We start from the raw sequence: 20197 nt of genomic DNA on the forward strand, positions 1-20197 counted from the left end.
CCGAGGCAAGCGCTCACTACTGGCTGAGCAGACGGTTTTAATCTAATGCAAAGGAGGAACAGAAGTGCCTCTCCACATCAGTCAGCTCACTCACACAGACATTGGTCCATTTCCTGTCCTCGGCATCTCTGTATTTTGTTGGTCCAACTCAGAGAGCAACTTTAAAATGTTCAGTGCAGCCTAGTGGGGATGAAAAGAAGAGTCAAACCACGGCCACCGCTTGGGACCAGAGCATCAGACACAACAGGGCGTTGAAGGATTCTATTGCCCAACAAGACAGGTGGTCCCACTAAATAACCCTTTTCTTTAATATCTGAATTTTTAATTTAAAATACAAATTAAAAAAATAAATTATCCATGGTTACCTCACTGACTCACAACCTGTGAACTTTACTATATATTCCCTCTAGTATTTTTAACCTGGTGGTAACCAGACTATACAAATTTTATATCCTGCTTTAATAAAAACCTATCACGTTTCCTTGTTCGAGCACATTAGCTTCAGAGACATTAATCTGACGGATGCATTATATTCCATCAGGTAAATGCACTACAGTTTACACAGATTAATTTAATAAATTCCTTTTCTGCTTTAGTGTTTCTTAGAACAATAATTTCATCTCAACACAATACTGAGATAAGGGGCTTTCTGTGGCTGCGCGAACCTGGGCCTACATTCCTTGTTCTGGTGAGAGATGAACGGAACACCGTCTCTCGAGGGTTCCGGGATCCGAGTCCACTCCCAGTCAGCAGGGGAAGGGAAGGGCTGGCTAACACAACTGAGTTCTGAGAAACGGACTGAGAAATCAATCCGGCAAACTAAGGAAAATAAAGTCTTCAAAAATACGGAATCTATACAACAATGACCTGTCCTCAAAGTCTGGGGGAGAGTCCTTTCCCTGTCTTCCCGAGGCAGCCACAAGGCGAGGCAGGCCCGCACCATGGGGACGTACCATATCGTGGCAGGACTCCACATCCTTTCCGATGCCGTGGCTGATCAGAGGCGGCTGAGAGGAGCAATTGATAAGAGAGACAAATTCGTTCTTGTTGTTTTTGGGGAAGTCTTTGTATTCAACCTAAGGGGGAAAAGACAACTGAGGCCGGGGTCGGGAAGCAGTGACATCAACGGGGCAGGACTATGGCTCTGGGCCCAGCAGACGGGGAGATGACATCCCTCTCCTGGTCTCGGCCTGACACGGCTACACCAACTCCTGCTCACTCAGCATAAGAGACTGTCAGAGAGGCCTTCTGCTGACGGGCACTGAGGGCTGTAGGCAGGAGAGCAAGGCCCCAAGGTTCCAGAATCTCCCAGGAACCTAGACATCTACTTAAAAACTCTGGTCTGGGGCTGGCCGCGTGGCCGAGTGGTTAAGTTCACGCACTCCGCTGCAGGCGGCCCAGTGTTTCGTTGGTTCGAATCCTGGGCGCGGACATGGCACTGCTCATCAAGCCACGCTGAGGCAGTGTCCCACACGCCACAACTAGAAGGACCCACAACGAAGAATATACAACTATGTACCGGGGGGCTTTGGGGAGAAAAAGGAAAAAAATAAAATCTTAAACAACAACAACAAAAAAAACTCTGCTCTGAATGAAAGAAGCCATGTCCTACCAGGCAGACAGGGCCAGCACAATGAATCTGTTCTTGCTGAAATTTGTAACTCCCACTAGATTAGAGGCTGTGTTATTTTGGTTGGCTTGGATTTTTAAAGTGTTATTAGCCAAGGTCAGGATTTTCTCATACCATACAGGCTTGTAATGCTCCCCACACGCCCCCCCTCGTAAGGCCCCTTACTATGCTTCCCTCACACATTCCCCTAGACAAAGAACGTGATTTAAAAAGCAAGGTGCAAAGCTCCTTCAGAGGGAAACTGAGGTACAGACAACACAGCTCAGGCCTAAGAGTTACCTGGAATCCTTGGACTCTGGAAAGATAATCCAGCTGCTCAGAGGGTCTTGTGAGAGGTCCATGGGGTACGTGGCCTGAAGGGATGTTATTCTTTAAAATGGTCTCGGCTGTGGGCGAGGTGCCCCCATACAACAATTCACGGGCTATCATGGCAGTTACCGTGGCCTTGGCAGGATTCGGAGCTGCCCTAGTGAAATCTTTGGTGTGATGTCCTTGACTGACTCCCACGGCCTGGGCGACCTCGGGCACCATGGGAAGAATTCCAGCAGGCAGCTGCTGATGACTAAGATAAGGCATCCTAAACTCATCCTCTTTATTGCCTAGGGAGGGACAGGCGGACAAATCAACATGAGGCCACGCGCACTGCATGGAAAGACCCTATCAAACCCCACGCTGGCTCTTCCTCGGTGCGCATGACTGCACCGGGGTGACGCAGAGCCGAACGCTGCACTCGACTATAGTTACCACACGGAATTCAGTCACTCAGCTCTGCCATCACCAGGAACCACTCAAATCCCACAGTCACATTCAGATCAAGACGATAGTAACATCACACTTACTAGTCCCATTTTCATCCCCAGAGCCAGGTTCAAAAAAAGTTACTTTTCTTCCATCCCCTGGTTTCTTTATGGGTGTCTTAAAAAAAAAAAAAAAAGGCCATGAGCATAAATCAAACTGTTGAAGAATTATTTCCTGCTGTCTAAAACAACACAAACTCCAACCAGCATTAATCTTTGGTTTTAAACACGAAGAGGCAGTCAGCAGAGAAGCCCACTCGAAGCCTGACGACTGGTTTGCTTGTGCCGCCCCTGGTGCCCAGCGGCAGGGCCTCCCACCTCCTCCCAGTGGACGCGCTTGCCCACGTCAGCCTGTCCACAAAGAACTTCACACGAAGTGCACCGAACTGAATGCTGAGCCTCTGCTCTGACTCACAGGAAGAGAGGGGCACATTCAACCGGAAGGAGGCGGGAGAGCTGCGACTGGGAGAGCCCGAGCGGGGGAAGGAAGCTTTTAGATTCAAGCTGAACAACAAACATTCTCTGGAGCTAATATCCAATTAAAAGGTAGGTGACCTTTCCAAAGCTAACAAACTTAGAGGGAAAATGTTACTAGATAAAAATTTTGTCAAACACAGGTCTCCTTTCTGAGAAGGTAAGGATGCCTATGAATGCTCTAGAAGATCTTGAATGAAAAACCCAAAAGCCAAGTCCAGGATCTACGCAGATCCTCCAATGAGTGTTTGGGGCTCATCATCATGGTTATTAACTATGTGGCCACTGCTGATACAACTGGCAGGTATCTGGGAGTGAGCTGCTGGTATTTTCAGGTTTATGCCAGCAGGGCCACTCAGTGGCTAGAAAAAAGGCCAGTTAAGGATTTCGTTGAGGGTACTGTTTACCAGTCTTGGCAGAGGAAACATTGTCAATATGGGATTATTTTCATCTAGTGTTCAATTCATAAAGAAAAAAGAAACTTCAAATCTAAACTATGGATTTGGCCCTGACTCTAAATCGCACGGTCTCAGTGCCCCAGGAACACCACGGCCTGCTTCACCACTGAGGAAGCCTGAGGCTGAGGAATCTCTCAGGCAGGCCTCCTCTCAGAGCACGAATGACAGAACCACACACTCGCTGACTTCCAGCCCAATCCCGTCATCCTCCAGATGGAGAGGAGCACGCTGCCCTCCAGCAAGGCACCCTGGACCACAGAGATGCTGAAACACGACCGTCAACGCGGAGCCAGGCTTGGAGCCACGGCAGCCAACTCCCCTTCTGACCACAGTGTAGCGGTCCAGGCGGGGGGGCTGCTCGGCAGGGCTGCATCACTGCCAGCAGGACGACACCCTGCCCTGAACTGGGCCCTGCAGGTGCCAGAGTCCCCTACGATGAGGGGAGGATGTCATCTTGCAATTAGAGAGCAAGGACACAGAGCCCCGAGCAGTCACCTTCTCCTCTGATTTGAGGGCTGGTTTGGCGGGCTGAGCCTGTGGAACTTTGAAACCAAGGATCTCCAGCATGTTCTCGGCCGCGTTCCGTTTAGCCACCTTCTTATTGGTGCCCGCTCCTTCTGCGGTATGGTTTCCCACCTTCACCTGCATAAAGAAGTCAGGACTCAGATCAGTGCTTAAAGCTTCAGAGTGAAGACTGCTCAGGAACTGGTGTGCTGGCGAAAGAGCCCAGCACTGGTCAGGAGCTGGAGACGGCTTACCTGGGGCCCTGGAGCTGGGCTGCACCAGCCTGCGAGAGCCTATTATTAAATATTCAGGAATTGGAAAAGCTGGTTGTTAAAGGCAGCCATTATTAAACGTTAAATTATGTTAGCTTATAATTAAATGAATTATTTTAACAATAATGAATACTTAAAACTTATCAGGGGCCGGCCCAGTGGCACAGTGGTTAAGTGTGCATGTTCCGCTTCAGCGGCCCGGGGTTCACTGGTTCAGATCCCGGGTGCAGACATGGCACCGCTTGGCACACCACGCTGTGGCAGGCATCCCACATATAAAGTAGAGAAACATGGGCACAGATGTTAGCTCAGGGCCAGCCTTTCTCAGCAAAAAGAGGAGGACTGGCAGCAGATGTTAGCTCAGGGCTAATCTTCCTCAAAAATAAATAAACAAATAAATAGAAATAAAACCCATGCTGTCTTTAAAAACAAAAACAAAAACAAAAAATCTCATCGCTTCCTAATTCAACCACATTTTACAATCCTCTATGCTTCTGCAGTTCTTCCGTCTGCTCTGTTTGGTGACTATTACATGACAGTGTGCTGCTGCCCATCTCTTCCCAACTCCGTGGCCAGTGTCACTGTCCTTGAAAACAGCCGTGGTGGGAGCACTTACACCACAGAAATCTGCAAGTACTGCAAATCAAGGATTCAGTTGTTGTGCTGTCTATTCGAGACTTAAGTGACGGAGAAAAGATCAATGCAGGTTAAGCTTCAAAAGCATGTCAAGTCTGCAGCTGTGACATTTTAACTAGTGTAAGAAACTGAAACATTCCTTCAGTCTTCAAAAATTATCTGATTCAGCAGAGAAGTCACTCATATTGTTTACAAATGTGTGAAGTTCTGACATATCTTCACTGTTTTACTTTCATCTTACATGCTAGTGTAAACAAAAATATCAACCAATACTCGTGCTAGAACTACACTCATTTGTCAATGACACAAGCAACTTCTTTGCTGAACTGGATGGTAATACAGCATTTATGTGTAGTTTGATTTTATAACTCTATTGTTGGTGACAGTCACAATGAAGCTGTAGATGTATGAAATTTACAATAAAGAGGTATTCCATATGTATTATATAGCATTTGTAAATTGTGTGCTACACATCCCTCCCATCAGTGAAATTTATCACACACATATACGTAGGTATGTATATGTGTATAGGTCTCCGCACAAACACCCCTGCCACCACACTACCCTCCCCTTAAGAGTTAAACATATTCCAGCACATAACACTGTTTACAATCCCCTTCACAGACCAAAACCAAAAGCCCCATGTCACACAACTGAGAGAGAGTCATGGAAAACCTTCCTTGGCCTGTGAAGAGGGGCCTGGGTCAAATCTCCCAGCCATTTGATCTCGGGCAAATTACTGACCCTCTCGGTAGGCTGCCGCCTCCGCTTGTCGAATGGAAGCATCACTACTTCTCTCGCCTTCTGACTGGGCAGGCGAAACACACCAGGCTAAGTTTTGGTGCTTTAAGTTATAACCCACTACACAAGAGTTAAGTATGCTGTTTTTCACCAGAAGACACTATTAAATTCAAATCACAATTAAATTAAGCTGCCCATGTGAATAACTGTTTAGTAAGCTAAGTCCAAGGAGAAATAGTCTGTACTAATCCAAAGGGTCCTCCCAACCTAAGGAAGAGCCAAACTGGACTCCAGGTTCTACAGAAGGATTAGGAGGAGCAGGAATAGATCCTTTGATATAACTTAAAAATTTATCTTCGGAAAAGAACAATATAAACCTCTAGGGGGTTAATGAAGAAAACAATTCACCCGCAATCCCACCACCCAGCACTCTTCTAAACTGGCGCAGTGCGTCTAGGCGGCTGCCTCTGATACAGCAGCACCTGTGAGGTGCACACAAGCACATTTTAAGGCATCAAATTATTGCAAACAAGATGGTCTTAGTATCGATAATGTTTGATGGCAGGGCGTGGCCCTCTAGCCCAACGTGCTGGACCTGGCCTCCTCAGGCCCTGAGATGGGCCGAGGTCAGAGAAGGGCCGCCCATAGCCATGCCGACCCACCTGCATGACAAACTCCCTGCGGCGCGGGAGGCCTCGCTCCGTGAGGAGCATGTACTCCGGCTCCTTCTCCTTCTTCGCCTGCTGGATCTGGGCCAGTCTGCTAATTGGGTTCATCCCCTGGCCATATTCTGGGCTGCTCTGTAGCTGAGGAACAATTAATGCAGAAACCGTGTGCCATGTTAGTCACAGAAACAACCTTGTCAATTCAGAGATCAGGACATGACAGGACTTACTTTCATATTGACCTAATGGCTCAGAATTTATCAGATCTTTTTTAAACCCTTTTAACTGAAAGATGCTGAGTGAGTTTCTCTGATTGCTCTAGGGTGATTTTAAGGTCTTCTTAGCAAACCAACATCGACATTTCACTGTGAGTAGGCAAGTGTCACTGTAACGTCTACTTTTTAACAATAAATTTCAACATATGACAATAAAGGAAGAGGTAGAAAAAATATAGAACGCATTCTTAAACCTCCCTAAAGTCTGTACTATAAGATGGGTTCCCAGTTCTCTTAACAATGACTCAAAATCCAGAAACCATTAAAAAAAAAAATACTCAAGCTGATGCCACGTGGAAAGAAGAACCTAAGAAGCCTGCAGTTACTTCCCAGTGGCCACTTTCAGCACCAGTGAATCTGTACCCACTGATAGGAGTGACTTTCCAAGATACATTAAGCAAAAAAAGGAAACTGCAAAAGCATGCTAACTTCGCACATACAGTATGCTAACTTGTGTGTGAGACAAAGGTGGCTCTCGATACAGCGTGAAGCTATCCTGACAATCAGAACAGATCCCAGCACTCACAAATGTCCCCACATGGACTCCTGTCCCTTCTTTGGTGGGGGTGGTGGTATTTTTTTTTCTGGTGAGAAAGATTGTCACTGAGCTAAAATCTGTGCCAATCTTCCTCTATTTTGTACGTGGGATGCTGCCACAGCACGGATGATGAGCGTTGTGTAGGTCTGCACCCAGGATCCAATCCCCCAAACCCTGGGCCGCCGAAGTAGAGCGCATGAACCTAACCACTATACCACTGGGCCAGCCCCTGTGGTGTAATTTTTGATAGGTCCATTAGCAGGATTAAAAAATCCAAAAGAGGAAGAAGGTGTACAGTGAAATGTCTCACTTGTACATCCGCCCTGGGACATCGGTCCTCCCACGAATCTCCTCTGCGTTCAGAACAGCACAGCGGCCAGTGAGACGGAGGAAGCACGGTTTACCCACTCTCCCCACCCGGGCTCTGCACTGTGATCACGGGGGTGCGAAGACGCCCTCCTCCATGGTCACATGTGCACGCCAGCAGGTGCCTCCCCCTGAAGCCGGCTCAGTCCCGCTTGCCTAACCGGCCCCTGTAAGGGTCTACCAGGCCTGGCGCGTGCATGTTCGCTCCCAGCCCTTTGCCTAAGGTCAGCAACCAGCCGTCTCAATTGCCCCGCCATCTCTGGGCAGTGACAACACCCTCTTGATTCAGAAAGGTTCTTACCCTGACTATGGATTTTGTTTTCTTTTTGATTCTGGGCTTCACTCGCTCAGCTGCAGGCAGGGGCGGTAACTTCTTCAGCTCCTCGAGAACAGCTATAGCAGCATTTTTCTTTGAAATCTTCTTGCTCTTCCCTTCACCTTCCCCCACAAACTCCCCAACCGACACCTTGGTCACGAAGCTCTTCATGTGGGGTGGGCCACTCTCCCGGGCGACCTGTTTCAGAGGGAAAGACTGAGTGAAAGCGTGACAGACACTTATCACAAGCTGTCAGGCACACTGGTCACCACATTAGGGCAGATGAAGCACGAGGGAGGGGAACCGAGGAGCAGATCCGAGAAAAGGAGGCAGCAGAAAGGTCAGCAGAGGAAACTGTGATGCTGCTGCATGCTTGCTTTCTTCTCGTCTTACTTTTCAACCTTAATGTTCTTGGGTCTGATGAGTCCAATGCACTGAGGCATGGAAGAGGGAAATATGCCCTACCACTGCCTCCCATCAGAATGGCTCACGCCTCCCCAAGGCCACAGACTACCCTGAGTTTAGCGTGATCCACTCTAAGTGGCAAAAAGGAAGCTGGCCCGGCAAAGCCCAGAAAGAATTGCTGCAAAAGAGTTCAAGTTTAATATTTGCTCTGAGCCTCCAGCCAAGACTGAAGTGGTTAAATACTGGCTGCTGTGCAGCTGTAAAAGAGAATGAGAAAATCTTCTCTAAGACCGATAGTGACTTCCAGGACACAGTAAGTAAAAAAGCAAACTGTAGAAGTGTATCTATGATACCCGAACTTTTGTGTAAAAAAAAAGCGTTTTATATATATGTATACATATATATATGCATATATAGAGACATACACTTGTGTATATACGCTTATTTTTGCAAAAAGAAGCACAAGAAGGAGAGAGCAGAAACCCGTGGAATTAATTCCTTACAGCAGGTGGAAAAGATTGTGGTAGAGGGGACAAGATGACACTTCTGAATGTATGTTTCTGTACAGCTTTGACTTCTGGAACCATTTAGTGTTTTACATATTAAAAATATAAAAAGTCGACAGAGAAAAACACTAAAATGGAATATGAACAGAAACCTAATTGTATATGACAGTGGCTACATAATCACACAGAAGGAAAATAAAAATCAGATCCAACCTACACCAGCCAAGACCCCCTTGAAAAGAACAACTAAGGTAGAGGCTTACACTACCAGATTTCAAGACGTCCTATAAAGTCACAGCAATTACGACATCATGGGATTGTTTAAGGATAAACAAACAGGTCAATAAAACGTAAGAGAAGGCAGAAACAGACCTGCACATATATGATCTCTTGATTTTTGGCAAACACACCAAAGCAAATCCAAAGTCCATTTTTTTTAAAAACTGTATTGGAGCAACTAGATATCCACATGGGAAAAAACTGAACTACAATCTTGAACTCGACCACAGACAAAACTTACCTGGAGCTGGAACATAGACCCAAATGTGAAAGCTAAGACTATAAAGCCTATAGGAGAAAACTTCATGAGCAAGAGTTGGCAGAGTTCTTAAACACAAAAGTCACCATCCATACAGAAAATAAAACTGCAGTTCCTCAAAACCAAAAACTGCTTTTTAAAAGACAGCACTTAAAAAGTAAAATAGGGGGGCCAGCCCTGGTGGCCTAGTGGTTAAGTTCAGTGCACTCTGCTTCGGCAGCCCAGGTTTGGTTCCTGGGCGTGGACCTACACGACTCATCTGTCACTGGCCATGCCATCACAGCAGCTCTCATACAAAAAAGAGGAAGATTGGCAACAGATGTTAGCTCAGGGTGAAACTTCTTCAACAAAAAAGCCCCAGATAAAATAAAATAAAAAAATAAATAAAAAGTAAAAGAGGGAACCCATAGAATGTGAGAGAATATTTGCAATATATATATCTGACAAGGGATTTATATCCAGAATATAAAGAACTCCCACAAGTCAATAATACAAAGACAAACTACTCAGTTAAAAAAAACATTTGAACAGATACTTTACAAAATAAGATCTCTAAATGGCCAATAAGCATATGAAAAAGTGCTCATCATTAGTCATCAGGGAACTGGAAACTGAAACCACAGTGAAATACTACCCCCCCACACACACACACATCCCAATTTGGTTAAAATTAAAAAGTGACAATATCAAGTACTGACAAGGATGTAGAGCAACTGGTGAGAGTGTAAACTGGTACAATCAATTTAGGAAATAGTCTGACAATTTTTATAAACACCTACCCTTTGACTTAATTCTGAGTGCCCGTGTACACAAGACGACTTAGCAGCCTTATTCACGATAGCTTCCCAGGCGGACACAACTCACACGTCCAGCAACAGGAGAACAGGTAAATTCCAGTTTTATATTCAAACAGTGGAATACCCCTCAGCAATAAACTAAACTACTGATATGCATGGATGAGACTCAAACACATTCTACTGAGGATAAGAAACTCAACACCAAACAATGCACACTATCATTCTTTTTATATGAAGCCTAAGAACAAAGAAAAGAGATCTATACTGATGACAGAAAGCAGCGTCTTCTGGGCGGGTTTTAACTGGAGAGGGACCCAAAGACTTCTGGAGGTTATGGAAATGTTCTCTATCTTGATCTGGGTGGTGAATCACAGGTTTGTGCCTATGTTAAAATGCAATGGGCTGTGCATGTAAGATATATACACTTTATGGTGTATGAAGCACACTTCAACAGACTGTTAGTGTAGGGGAAAAACAATCCAAGTAACTTTGGAGCACAATTCGCTAACGATACACCTTCAGTATAAAGATAAAAAGAACTACAAGGGCATCTTAAACTTTACTTAGTAGGTTTGTTGTTGATCGTGTTGGGTAAATATATTGATGCTGTTGGGACCAGATTCTCATAATGGGAAAAAGGAGATCCAAATACGGAATAAGGAAGAGAGAGGAAGAATCCTGTGATGGTAGATTGAAAACAGAGGTAGAACCTTGTGATTTTAAAAACACACGTATTTCCTAGCACTATCTGCCAGCAGGGCCTGGAAGCGATGGCTCCCCAGCAGCAGTCAGCACACCCAGCACCCTCATCTTGGGCTCCACACTCCACTCTGCGTAAAGGGAACTGGGGCTCCTGGGAGGAACAGCTGAGGCCATTTCTATTAGAATTTCCATTTCCACTGGGGCCAAAGCTAGAGCAGAGAAAGTGCAAAGTAAGGCTAAAACATCTGGTTGTATCACAAAGTAAGGAAGTTCTCAAGATCTGAAGAGGGGAGGTGAGAGCATAGGGGCAGGGACAATTAGACATCCAAATACAAAAGAAAGAAAAAAGACCCCTGACTCTTACCTCACAGTATATATAAAAATTATAACTCAAAATGAATCATAAACCTAAATTTAAGAGCTAAAACTATAAAACTTATGGAAGAAAGCAAAAGAGAATAACCTTAGGTTAGGCAAAGGTATCTTAGATAGGACACAACCACCACCAGCCATAAAAGAAAAATTTAGCAAACCAGACCTCTCCAAAATTAAATATTTCTGCTGTTTGGACCTCACTGTTAAAAAAACCAAAGACAAGCCACTAACTGGGAGAAAATATTTGGAAAATACATATCTGATAAAAGAACTGTATTCAGAATATATAAGGAACCCTCAAAACTCAATAACAATACGACAACTCAATAAAAAAATTGGCAAAAGATCTGAACAGACACTTCTCCAAAGAAGATATTCAGGTGGGAAATAAGCAAACGAAAACATGCTCACTATCACTAGTCTTCATGGAAATACAAATTAAAACCATGAGTTACTACTACACACTTACTAGAATGACTAAAATTTTAAAACCTGACAATACCAAATGCTGGAGAGGACGCAGAGCAACTAAAACTCTCATGCACTGCTGTGGGAAGCTACAATGATACACCCAATTTGGAAAACAGTTTGGCAGCTTCTTATAAAGTCAAAAAGTTATAAAGTTAAAGATATACTTAGCATGCAACCCAGCAAATCCACTCCCAAGTATTTCCAAGAAAAATGAAAACATGTCCCTACAAATGTATGCACATATTTATGGTAGCTTTATTCATAATCACCAACAACTAGAAACAACCCAAATGTTCTTCACCTGGTAAAGAGATGCCTAAGTTTTGGTACGTCCATACAATGGACTACTATGCAGCAACAAAAAGAAATGAACTACTGACACACGCAACACAGATGACTCAAAATCTGCATTATATTCAGTTAAAAAAGCCACACGACAGGCAATATACTCTCTAATTCCAGTTATGTAACATTCTGAAAAAGCAAAGCTGTAGGGACAGAATCAGATCAGCAGTTGCCCAAGGCTGAGGATGGAGGGAAGGGCCTGACCACAAAGGGCAACGAAGGGAACTTCATGGGGTGAAAGATGTTCTACTCTACTCTAACTACAGTGACGGTTATGCAACTACATACCGTCATCAAATTGTATAAACGGCGAACTGTCTATCTAAATAAGGTGAACTTTACTGTATGTAAATTCTGCCTCAAGAAACCTGAGCCCCCGCCCCCCTCACAAAACAAACTGATGAGGGCATATCAAAGGACACAGCAGTCAGCTTGAATGGCAATTTGAACATCAAAATCAACAATGATAATAACGGAGCGACACTCTGAAAAAGAAAGCCGCAATGCACCTGCACTGACATAAATGAATGTAACTCGGGGTGGGGGGGATATTCTTTACAGTACAATGCCAGCTTGGAAACGCAGAAAAGCCACTTTTGACACCCAGCACAGCAGTAACCGACGCCGGGAAGAACTGTCGATGATGCCAGAACACCTGGGGCACGGTCAGGGCACAGCCTCCCAGCGTTGTCCCACAGGCCAGGGATTAACTACAAGGGGAAAGAAGTCTCCTTAGAGCGGAGCTCATCTGGCGTAGACCAGGGAAGCCAACATCACCAACACTGGGAGAAAATAACATTAGGTGATGCTGAGAAAAATCGATACCACCTCTGTGGTGTTCCGGCCAAAAAATGCACAACCTGAAACTAATCATGAGGAAAGAATCAGGCGAATCCAAACTGAGGGCCATTCTACAAAATAACTGACTTTTTAAAATGTCAATGTCATGAAGGACAAAAACTGGCTGAGGAAGTGTGACAGATTAGAGACTAACAAGATGCACACGTCTCGTTAAAAACAACACGTGATCCTGTTCTGGACACTGGAACAAGAAAATACTTTCTATAAAGGACATCACGAGGACAACTGGCAAAACGTGCCTACAGGGTGTATATTAGATAACAGTCTCACAGCAATGCTAAATGTCCCGTATTTGATAATTAGATTGTGGTTATTTAAGATAAGGTCCTTGTTCTTAAGAGATACTTGCTGAAATATTAGGAGTTAAGGGCACGTCTGCCACTTGCTCTCAAATGATTCAGCAAAAGTAAAAAATAGAAAATAAAATATATACATTTACAGAGAAAGAAGTGAATGTGGTAAAACGTTAACCACTGGTGAATCTCAGTGAAGGATATAGTCACTGTCCAATTCTTGCAACTTTTCCATAGATTTGAAATTTTTCAAAATAAAAAGTTGGAAAAATGGCTAGGAAAACTATGTGAGCCCAAGAAACGGCCGTGCTCCCGAGGTGAGAGCGAGAGGCACCTCAGAAAGAGGCCCGCACTGCTCGAAAAGGAAGAGGGGTGCGGGGAAGGGCCCAGCGTGAAAGGCACCTGCAGACGGACTCTAGAGAGCTCCCCCAGGTCGCCCTCACACCCCACCTCCACACTGATGCCTAGATTCCAAAATGTTCCCTCCCTGAACAGTGCTTTCCGCGTCCTCAGATCAGAGCAGCCACGCCCACGGCTCACTCCAGGTTCACAGCTCCACCCGGCGCCTGAGAACCATCTGCACTGCCCATTCACGTCACCAGCCCCCCGATCGACAACTCGAGTCTGACCCGGAAAGGATTTAGCAACCAAGTCACAACTGCCTTCCAGTGACCACATCAATCAGCAGCACCAGGTTTTCTAACTAAAACTAGACATTTTATCAAAAATCAAGCTGTAAATATTTTTCTAAAGAACTGTACAAATGGCTCCTGTTTTCTCCTATTAAACATTTAACCCAGCTTCCTATGTGACAGATTTTGCTACCAAAAACTTAGTCAAAAAAAAAAAAAACTATTCTGTCCATTTATTTAGTAAATATTTCCTAAGCATCCAATATATGCCAGGCAGTCTTCCAGGTGCAAGAGACAGAACTGTAGAAAAATAAAGTCCTTGCTCAAGCTAATAATGGAAGCTAAGACGAACCTTTGACCTAAGTACTCATATTAACAAACTCAACACCACCACCGACACAAAAACTGTAATGTTCTCAATTATTACTTTAAAAGATATTCACCACCAGAGGGCACTTCCACAATTCCTTTCACGTGCCTACTTAACAATTCCCTGCTATGTGTTACATATTCCTGAACACAAGTTTGAAAGCCAAACCTGAAACTTAAATAAAAGTGGAGGTGAGATGAAAGCAATCTGGTCCCCAAACCCCATAGAGCAAAAGCAAACTGGCAAGCCCTCACTAAGGTTCCAGAAAGTTTTGTGACTCTCAGGCAGGGTAGCAACTAGTGTGAGCAGGTGACAAGCTTCATAGCTGGCCCCAGCAGTCACCTCTGTGACCCTGAGGTGACCCAGGAAGCCAGGCATTTCCCACTCTCACAATCTTGGTACCCCTCCCTTCAATCTTTAAAAATCCATTCTCATGCCATACTAATCCCTCAGGAGGAGAAAAGGAGCATTTCTTCCCTTTCCTGCAATAGGTGTCCAAAGAGACCTTGTGGCTTCTGAGGGTGAAGCTCCCACCTAGTTCCCACCCAGCAACTAGTCCTAACTGTTGTTCTGCATGTCCCCTGTCTCATTACCTCCCCAATCCCCACCCCCTCTCCCCAACAGAGGGAGAAAGGCTGTAAAGGATGTAGGGCCAGGGAAGAAGACATAAGCCCTAGATCCACCTGGTGCTCTGCACGCCAGAAGATGGACAATATCAACCTGCTCGCCTGCTGGGGTAGGGCAGGGTTGGTGTGGGGGATACAGGGCGGCCCTGCGACCCAAGTGCGACTCCCCATCCCACCTGCAGCCCATGGTAGGCAGGTAAGCACAGCCAGGTTGTAGGTCAGAAATCATCACCACTCAGCTGATGGATTAAGGTCTGAACTCAGGAGCCTGTTTAGGGCGCTAACTTATAATAGAAGGTATATATTTTATGAAAGTCAGGCATGAAATTTGGGGATTGCCTGTAACTGCAAAATGCTACAAAATTAAAGTATTTTACGGATAATAAACTTCAGGTAGGTTTTTAAAAAATAAATACACCAAAACAAGTTTATGAAAAACTTAAAATTGTTTTAAGGGGCTGGCCCTGTGGCCGAGTGGTTAAGTTCGAGCCCTCCGCTTAGGGGGCCCTGGATTTTGCTAGTTCGGATCCTGGGTGCAGACATGGCACTGCTCATCAGGCCATGCTGAGGCAGCGTCCCACATGCCACAGCTAGAAGGACCTACAACTAGAAGAAACAACTATGTACTTGGGGGGCTTTGGGGAGAAGAAGAAGAAAAAAATCATTTTAAGCAGATGTCCCAGTTCAAATTACATTTGCCTGAAGTAACAATGCGTGAGTTTGGAAGACTAAAATAGATATTCTTCATAACTTTGAAAGACCAAAGAATTGATAAGGAAATCTGCATTGTATATTAAAATACAACCTTGCATAACCAAGCATGGAAATCAAAAGAAAGAATTTGCCATGTGTCAGACCATTAAAGGAAACTTTTAAAGAATTCTCTCTTACCTGCCCAGTCTATTTGGACTCACTGTGTCTTTGAAAGAAACACACACTAAATGTACCTTATTTTCTATTTTGAACTAACAACCCGTGAATTATTGTTTTTAGACCATAAAGTCTCCAACAAACGAAGTTATTAAATGGGTGAAGTGGGGGGCAGATGCTGGACAATGACAAAACCTATGTCCTTTTAACAATTATTCTGACAAGATTTTTAGGGACAGGTTGAGATTCTTAATATTTTGAGAGTAACAGATGCTTGAGTCTGATGGAAACAATGGACCCTCTCTCCAGAAGAACACACATGAGAACATAAACCAAGCTTCTTCAGACCATTTTAGGAGGTTCACAGACCACTGAGGCCACCCATGCTCTGTCGAGAGCCCCACAGCTGGCCGAAGTTGACAACTCCTAGAAGAGAATCAATATGGCTTTTGCTAAATAGAAAATCTGAATCTTAAATTTGAAGGTTCACATAAATGTGATTATTATTCCAATATTATTTAGGAAAAATCTAATTCCGATGATGAATGCCAACAGTATTTTCTAATACAGAGGCCTACATGTAAAATAAGCTTACCTCAAAATTCACAGGCAAGTTCCGTTTAAGTGCAATCTCAAACACTTGACTTATTTCAGACTTATTGAGATTTTCTTCTTCTGATTCTCTTCCATTCACCTAAAGGAAGAATAGATGTTTAGTAGTCAACTCTTATTAAAACCGTCCACACAACAGCTGTGAGGATACGCCTTAAAGGCACTGTGCCTTGGCTGTACGGACTGGGCACTAACCCAGGGAGCAAGGCCGCATGCGTAGCATGTGTCAGGGAACGTCAAAGCTTAAAAAAAAGGGTCCTATCAAACTTGGGGCAGTTTGCACCTCATAAATCCACCATACAATCCACACATAAGAGACCTGTGGGTATGAATCAGCCTCATCGCGGTGCAGCGAGAGGCCACGCTGCTCAGGAAGGCTGACTTCCAGGAGCCCGCCTCGAGGACCAGTAAGCCACATTTTAGAAAAAGTCAGACAGACAGATCTATGTGGGGGATGGCAAGTTCAAATCTAAGTCTCTCCACTTAGGTATGTAGGCTTCTTATCTGGACATAAAGCCCTTGGAAACCACTTTATTAAAAAGTATGCAGTGGAACAAATTACAAAACTGCTCTGTATCTCACACGTACTGCTGCACAGAGCAAACTCATAAAGTCTCCCAGACAAAGGCTGAGACTATCTTCGCAAAAGGTTCACTCACAGCCCTCAGCCAGGGCTGGGACTAAAGAGGGGCAGAGATCTTCTCCGTCCATGCTGACAACACAGATGTCCATGTTGCAGTGATGATAGGAGAAAGCAGACACACTCAGTTATAGCAAAGTGCCCCCAAAACACAGCAAGAGAACTGTGTTTTTCTTTATATTATTGGGACTCTTTTGTCAAAGAATTTGTAAAACCCTATTTCCAAGATGAGAACTATCTGACAGGAACCCGTGGCTGACACTGCTGAGTAGGCAAGGTGCAGGACATCCAGGATTTTATCTGCTCTGCACTTCCTTACGCTTATCAGGTGGATCCTGTACCTACACCGCACCAATGTTTCAAGCTGTAATTAAAAGAAATAAAACTCCATATTTTAAAAAAAAATTCATACAATAAAGAATATAACAGTGTACAAGTACACTTATCCCAAACACTATTTATAATCCCTTGTCTCCTTCCATGACGATAATGTTTCTTTCCAATCAGTTTCACTTCACTCTCTGCCTGGTCAAAACTATTTGCATAGCATTTCTTGTGGCTTAATTAAGCTAAATGAACTTTTATTCTTGTTGCTTAAATCCTAAGAAAAAAGAAGCCTCGTAGTGAGTCCTTAAAGCCAGAAATCTTCAAGCAAGGTGCCTTAGAAGGCTGGGGCTCCAGAAGTTTGGTTTGAAATTTATTTTTAAATAGGTTTTAAACTAAAAAAAAATACTGGGGCCAGCCCAGGGGGTGCAGTGGTTAAGTGTGCACGTTCCACTTCGGTGGTCTGGGGTACGTCGGTTTGGATCCTGGGTGCAGACATGACACCGCTTGGCATGCCATGCTGTGGTAGGCGTCCCACATATAAAGTAGAGGAAGATGGGCACGGATGTTAGCTCAGGGCCAGTCTTCCTCAGCAAAAAGAGGCGGATTGGCAGCAGATGTTAGCTCAAGGCTAATCTTCCTCAAAACGAAAGCAAAAACAAAAAAACCCCTGTACTTTAACAAGTAAGTCAGTCCAACAAATGGTGCTGGGAAAACCAGATGTCCACAGGTGAAAAAATGAAGCTGGATCCTTACCTTACACCATATACAAAAATTAACTCAAAATGGATCAAAGACATAAACATAAGGGCTAAAATTATAAAACTCTTAGGAGAAAACATTAGGGAAAAGCTTCATGACACTGGATTTGGCAATGATTTCTTGGATATGACACCAAAAGCACAGGTAACAAAAGAAAAAACAAGATATATTGGACTTCATCGAAATTAAAAACTTTGTGCATGAAAAGACACTATCAAGAGAGTAAAGAGAACCCACAGAATGGGAGAAAATATTTGCAAATCATATATCTGATAAAGAATTTAATATTCAGAATATATAAAGAACTCCTACAACTCAACAACAATAAACAACCCAAATCAAAAATGGTAAAGGACTTGAATAGATATTTCTCCAAAGAAGATATACAAATGGCCAACAAGCTCATGAAATGACGCCCAACATCATTAATCGTTAGGGAATGCAAATCAAAACTACAATGAGATACTTCACACCTATGAGAATGGCCACAGAAGAGCAAGCGTTAGTGAGGACGTGGAGAAACTGGAACCCTTGTACACTGCTGGTGAACATGTAAAATAGCATAGCCTCTGTGGAAAACAGTTCAGTGGTTCCTCAAAAAGTTAAACATAGAATTACAATGTGATCCAGCAATTCCACTTCTAGATACATACTCAAAAGAATCGAAAACAGGGACTCAGATACTTGTACACCAGTGTTCACAGCAGCACTATTCACAATAGCGAAAAAGTGAAAACAACCCAAACATCCACCAACAGATGAACAGATCAACAAAATGTGGGCTATTCACCTAATGGAATATTATTCACCCTTTAAAAAGAATATAGGGGCTGGCCCCATGGCATAGTGGTGAAGTTCAGCGCACTCTACTTTGGCAGCCTGGTTCGGATCCTGGGTGCAGACCTACACCATTTATCAGCCATGCTGTGGTGGCAACCCACATAAAAAGCGGAGGAAGACTGAAACAGATGTTGGCTCAGGGTTAATCTTCCTCAGCAAAAAAAAAGCACTATAATTCTGAAACATGCTGTAACATGGATGAACCTTGAAAACATTATGATAAATGAAATAAGCCAGACACAAAAGACAAATATCCACTTATATGAGGTATCCAGAATAGGCAAATGGAGACAGAAGTAAAAGAGTGTCTACCAGGGGAAGGGGGGGGAGGGGGAGTTATTGTTCAATGTGTACAAAGTTTCTATATGGGATGATAAAGTTCTGGAAATGGATAGTGGTGATAGTTGCACAACATTGAGAATATATTTAATGCCACAGTACTTTAAAAATGGTTAAAATGGTAACCTTTATGTTATGTATATTTTGTCTTAATTTTTTTCAAAGCAACAAAAAAAGGTACGTTTCATACCAAATATTAACACACCAGAGATCATCAATATATTAACCTGTGCTAAAAGATTAGCTCATTTTTGTGTACAAACTTTTCTGACAGCTGTTTATTTGAAGAGTATCCAAAGATACTTTAAATAGATGAGCTATTTAAAAAAATGGTCCACTCTCATGCTAAGTAATTGTGTCCATGACAATATTCTCCTTATGTGCAACCAGAACAAAATCTGGAAACAAACTGGGGACTGAGGCTGATACAAGATGTCAATTGCCATGCATATATCCCAATTTTCAAAATTTCTGCTCATTATACCAGTCCAATTAGTTTTAACTTTTACTTTTAATTATGACCTATTCCAAACATATAGAGAAGTATAGACAACGTAACAGGCAATTGTACCGGATTTAATAAATGTCAACATTAAGAACTACTGACACCAAATATTTTTTCTTTTTCAAGGAAAATGAAGAAGCCATTCTCACTCTCCTTTCCACAGCAGAGTGAACCACTACTCTAAAACAGGACTGTAGCTTTCCCAGCATGTTTTTTAATGGACAAAAACAATACAGAGTTATAATTTTGTGTTGTGAAAACTCACAGAAGTCAATCTGATTGCCTTTATAAATATTATAAAATGCAAACTTATAAGTTTATACTAAGGAAATGCTACTTCTCTATTTATATATCAAGGGTCCACGTAAGTCTGGTAGAAAACAGTGGCCTACTGCTAAATTATAAACTCTGTGCCAGTGGTTCGTAACCTCAGCAGCATTAGAATCACTTGGGAGCTTTACAAAGACAGACGCCAGATCCTCACTCCAGAAAAAAGAACTCAAGTTTTCGCAGGTAGGGCCTGGATATCCATTTTATTTATAGTATTTGTTTATTTTTGCTAGCAACCAGATTGAGATTCACCTCTCTAAGCCACTGCTTCCAAAAGAATTTCAATAGGGAGAAAGCAGCCTGTGAAATAAAATGCAAAACAGGAAATGAAGACATACATTTATTTGGAAGTGAGAGTGTGTTGTTCTTTTACATAAACAAT

At 43.4% G+C, this 20197-nt stretch overlaps 1 protein-coding gene across 33 annotated transcripts in view; it reads right to left on the reverse strand.

The window, feature by feature from the left end:
- Positions 1-20197, reverse strand: part of STAU1 (staufen double-stranded RNA binding protein 1) — a 54708-nt gene that overhangs the window by 2029 nt on the left and 32482 nt on the right. For 19 of the 33 annotated variants that reach the window (XM_070486100.1, XM_044747985.2, XM_070486090.1 and 16 more), the window contains 8 exons: positions 16059-16157; positions 7658-7870; positions 6175-6318; positions 3855-4001; positions 2470-2545; positions 1910-2229; positions 954-1076; positions 95-180 (listed from right to left, as the gene is read on the reverse strand). In XM_070486100.1, the coding sequence (XP_070342201.1) occupies positions 95-180; positions 954-1076; positions 1910-2229; positions 2470-2545; positions 3855-4001; positions 6175-6318; positions 7658-7870; positions 16059-16157 (1208 nt within the window). Of the gene's footprint in view, positions 1-94; positions 181-953; positions 1077-1909; positions 2230-2469; positions 2546-3854; positions 4002-6174; positions 6319-7657; positions 7889-16058; positions 16158-20197 lie in introns of all 33 variants that reach the window. The other 14 variants (XM_044747986.2, XM_070486086.1, XM_044747988.2 and 11 more) reach the window with 5 other exon arrangements.

The sequence above is a fragment of the Equus asinus genome, chromosome 15 (genome assembly GCF_041296235.1).
Source record: "Equus asinus isolate D_3611 breed Donkey chromosome 15, EquAss-T2T_v2, whole genome shotgun sequence".
Lineage (NCBI taxonomy): Eukaryota > Metazoa > Chordata > Mammalia > Perissodactyla > Equidae > Equus > Equus asinus.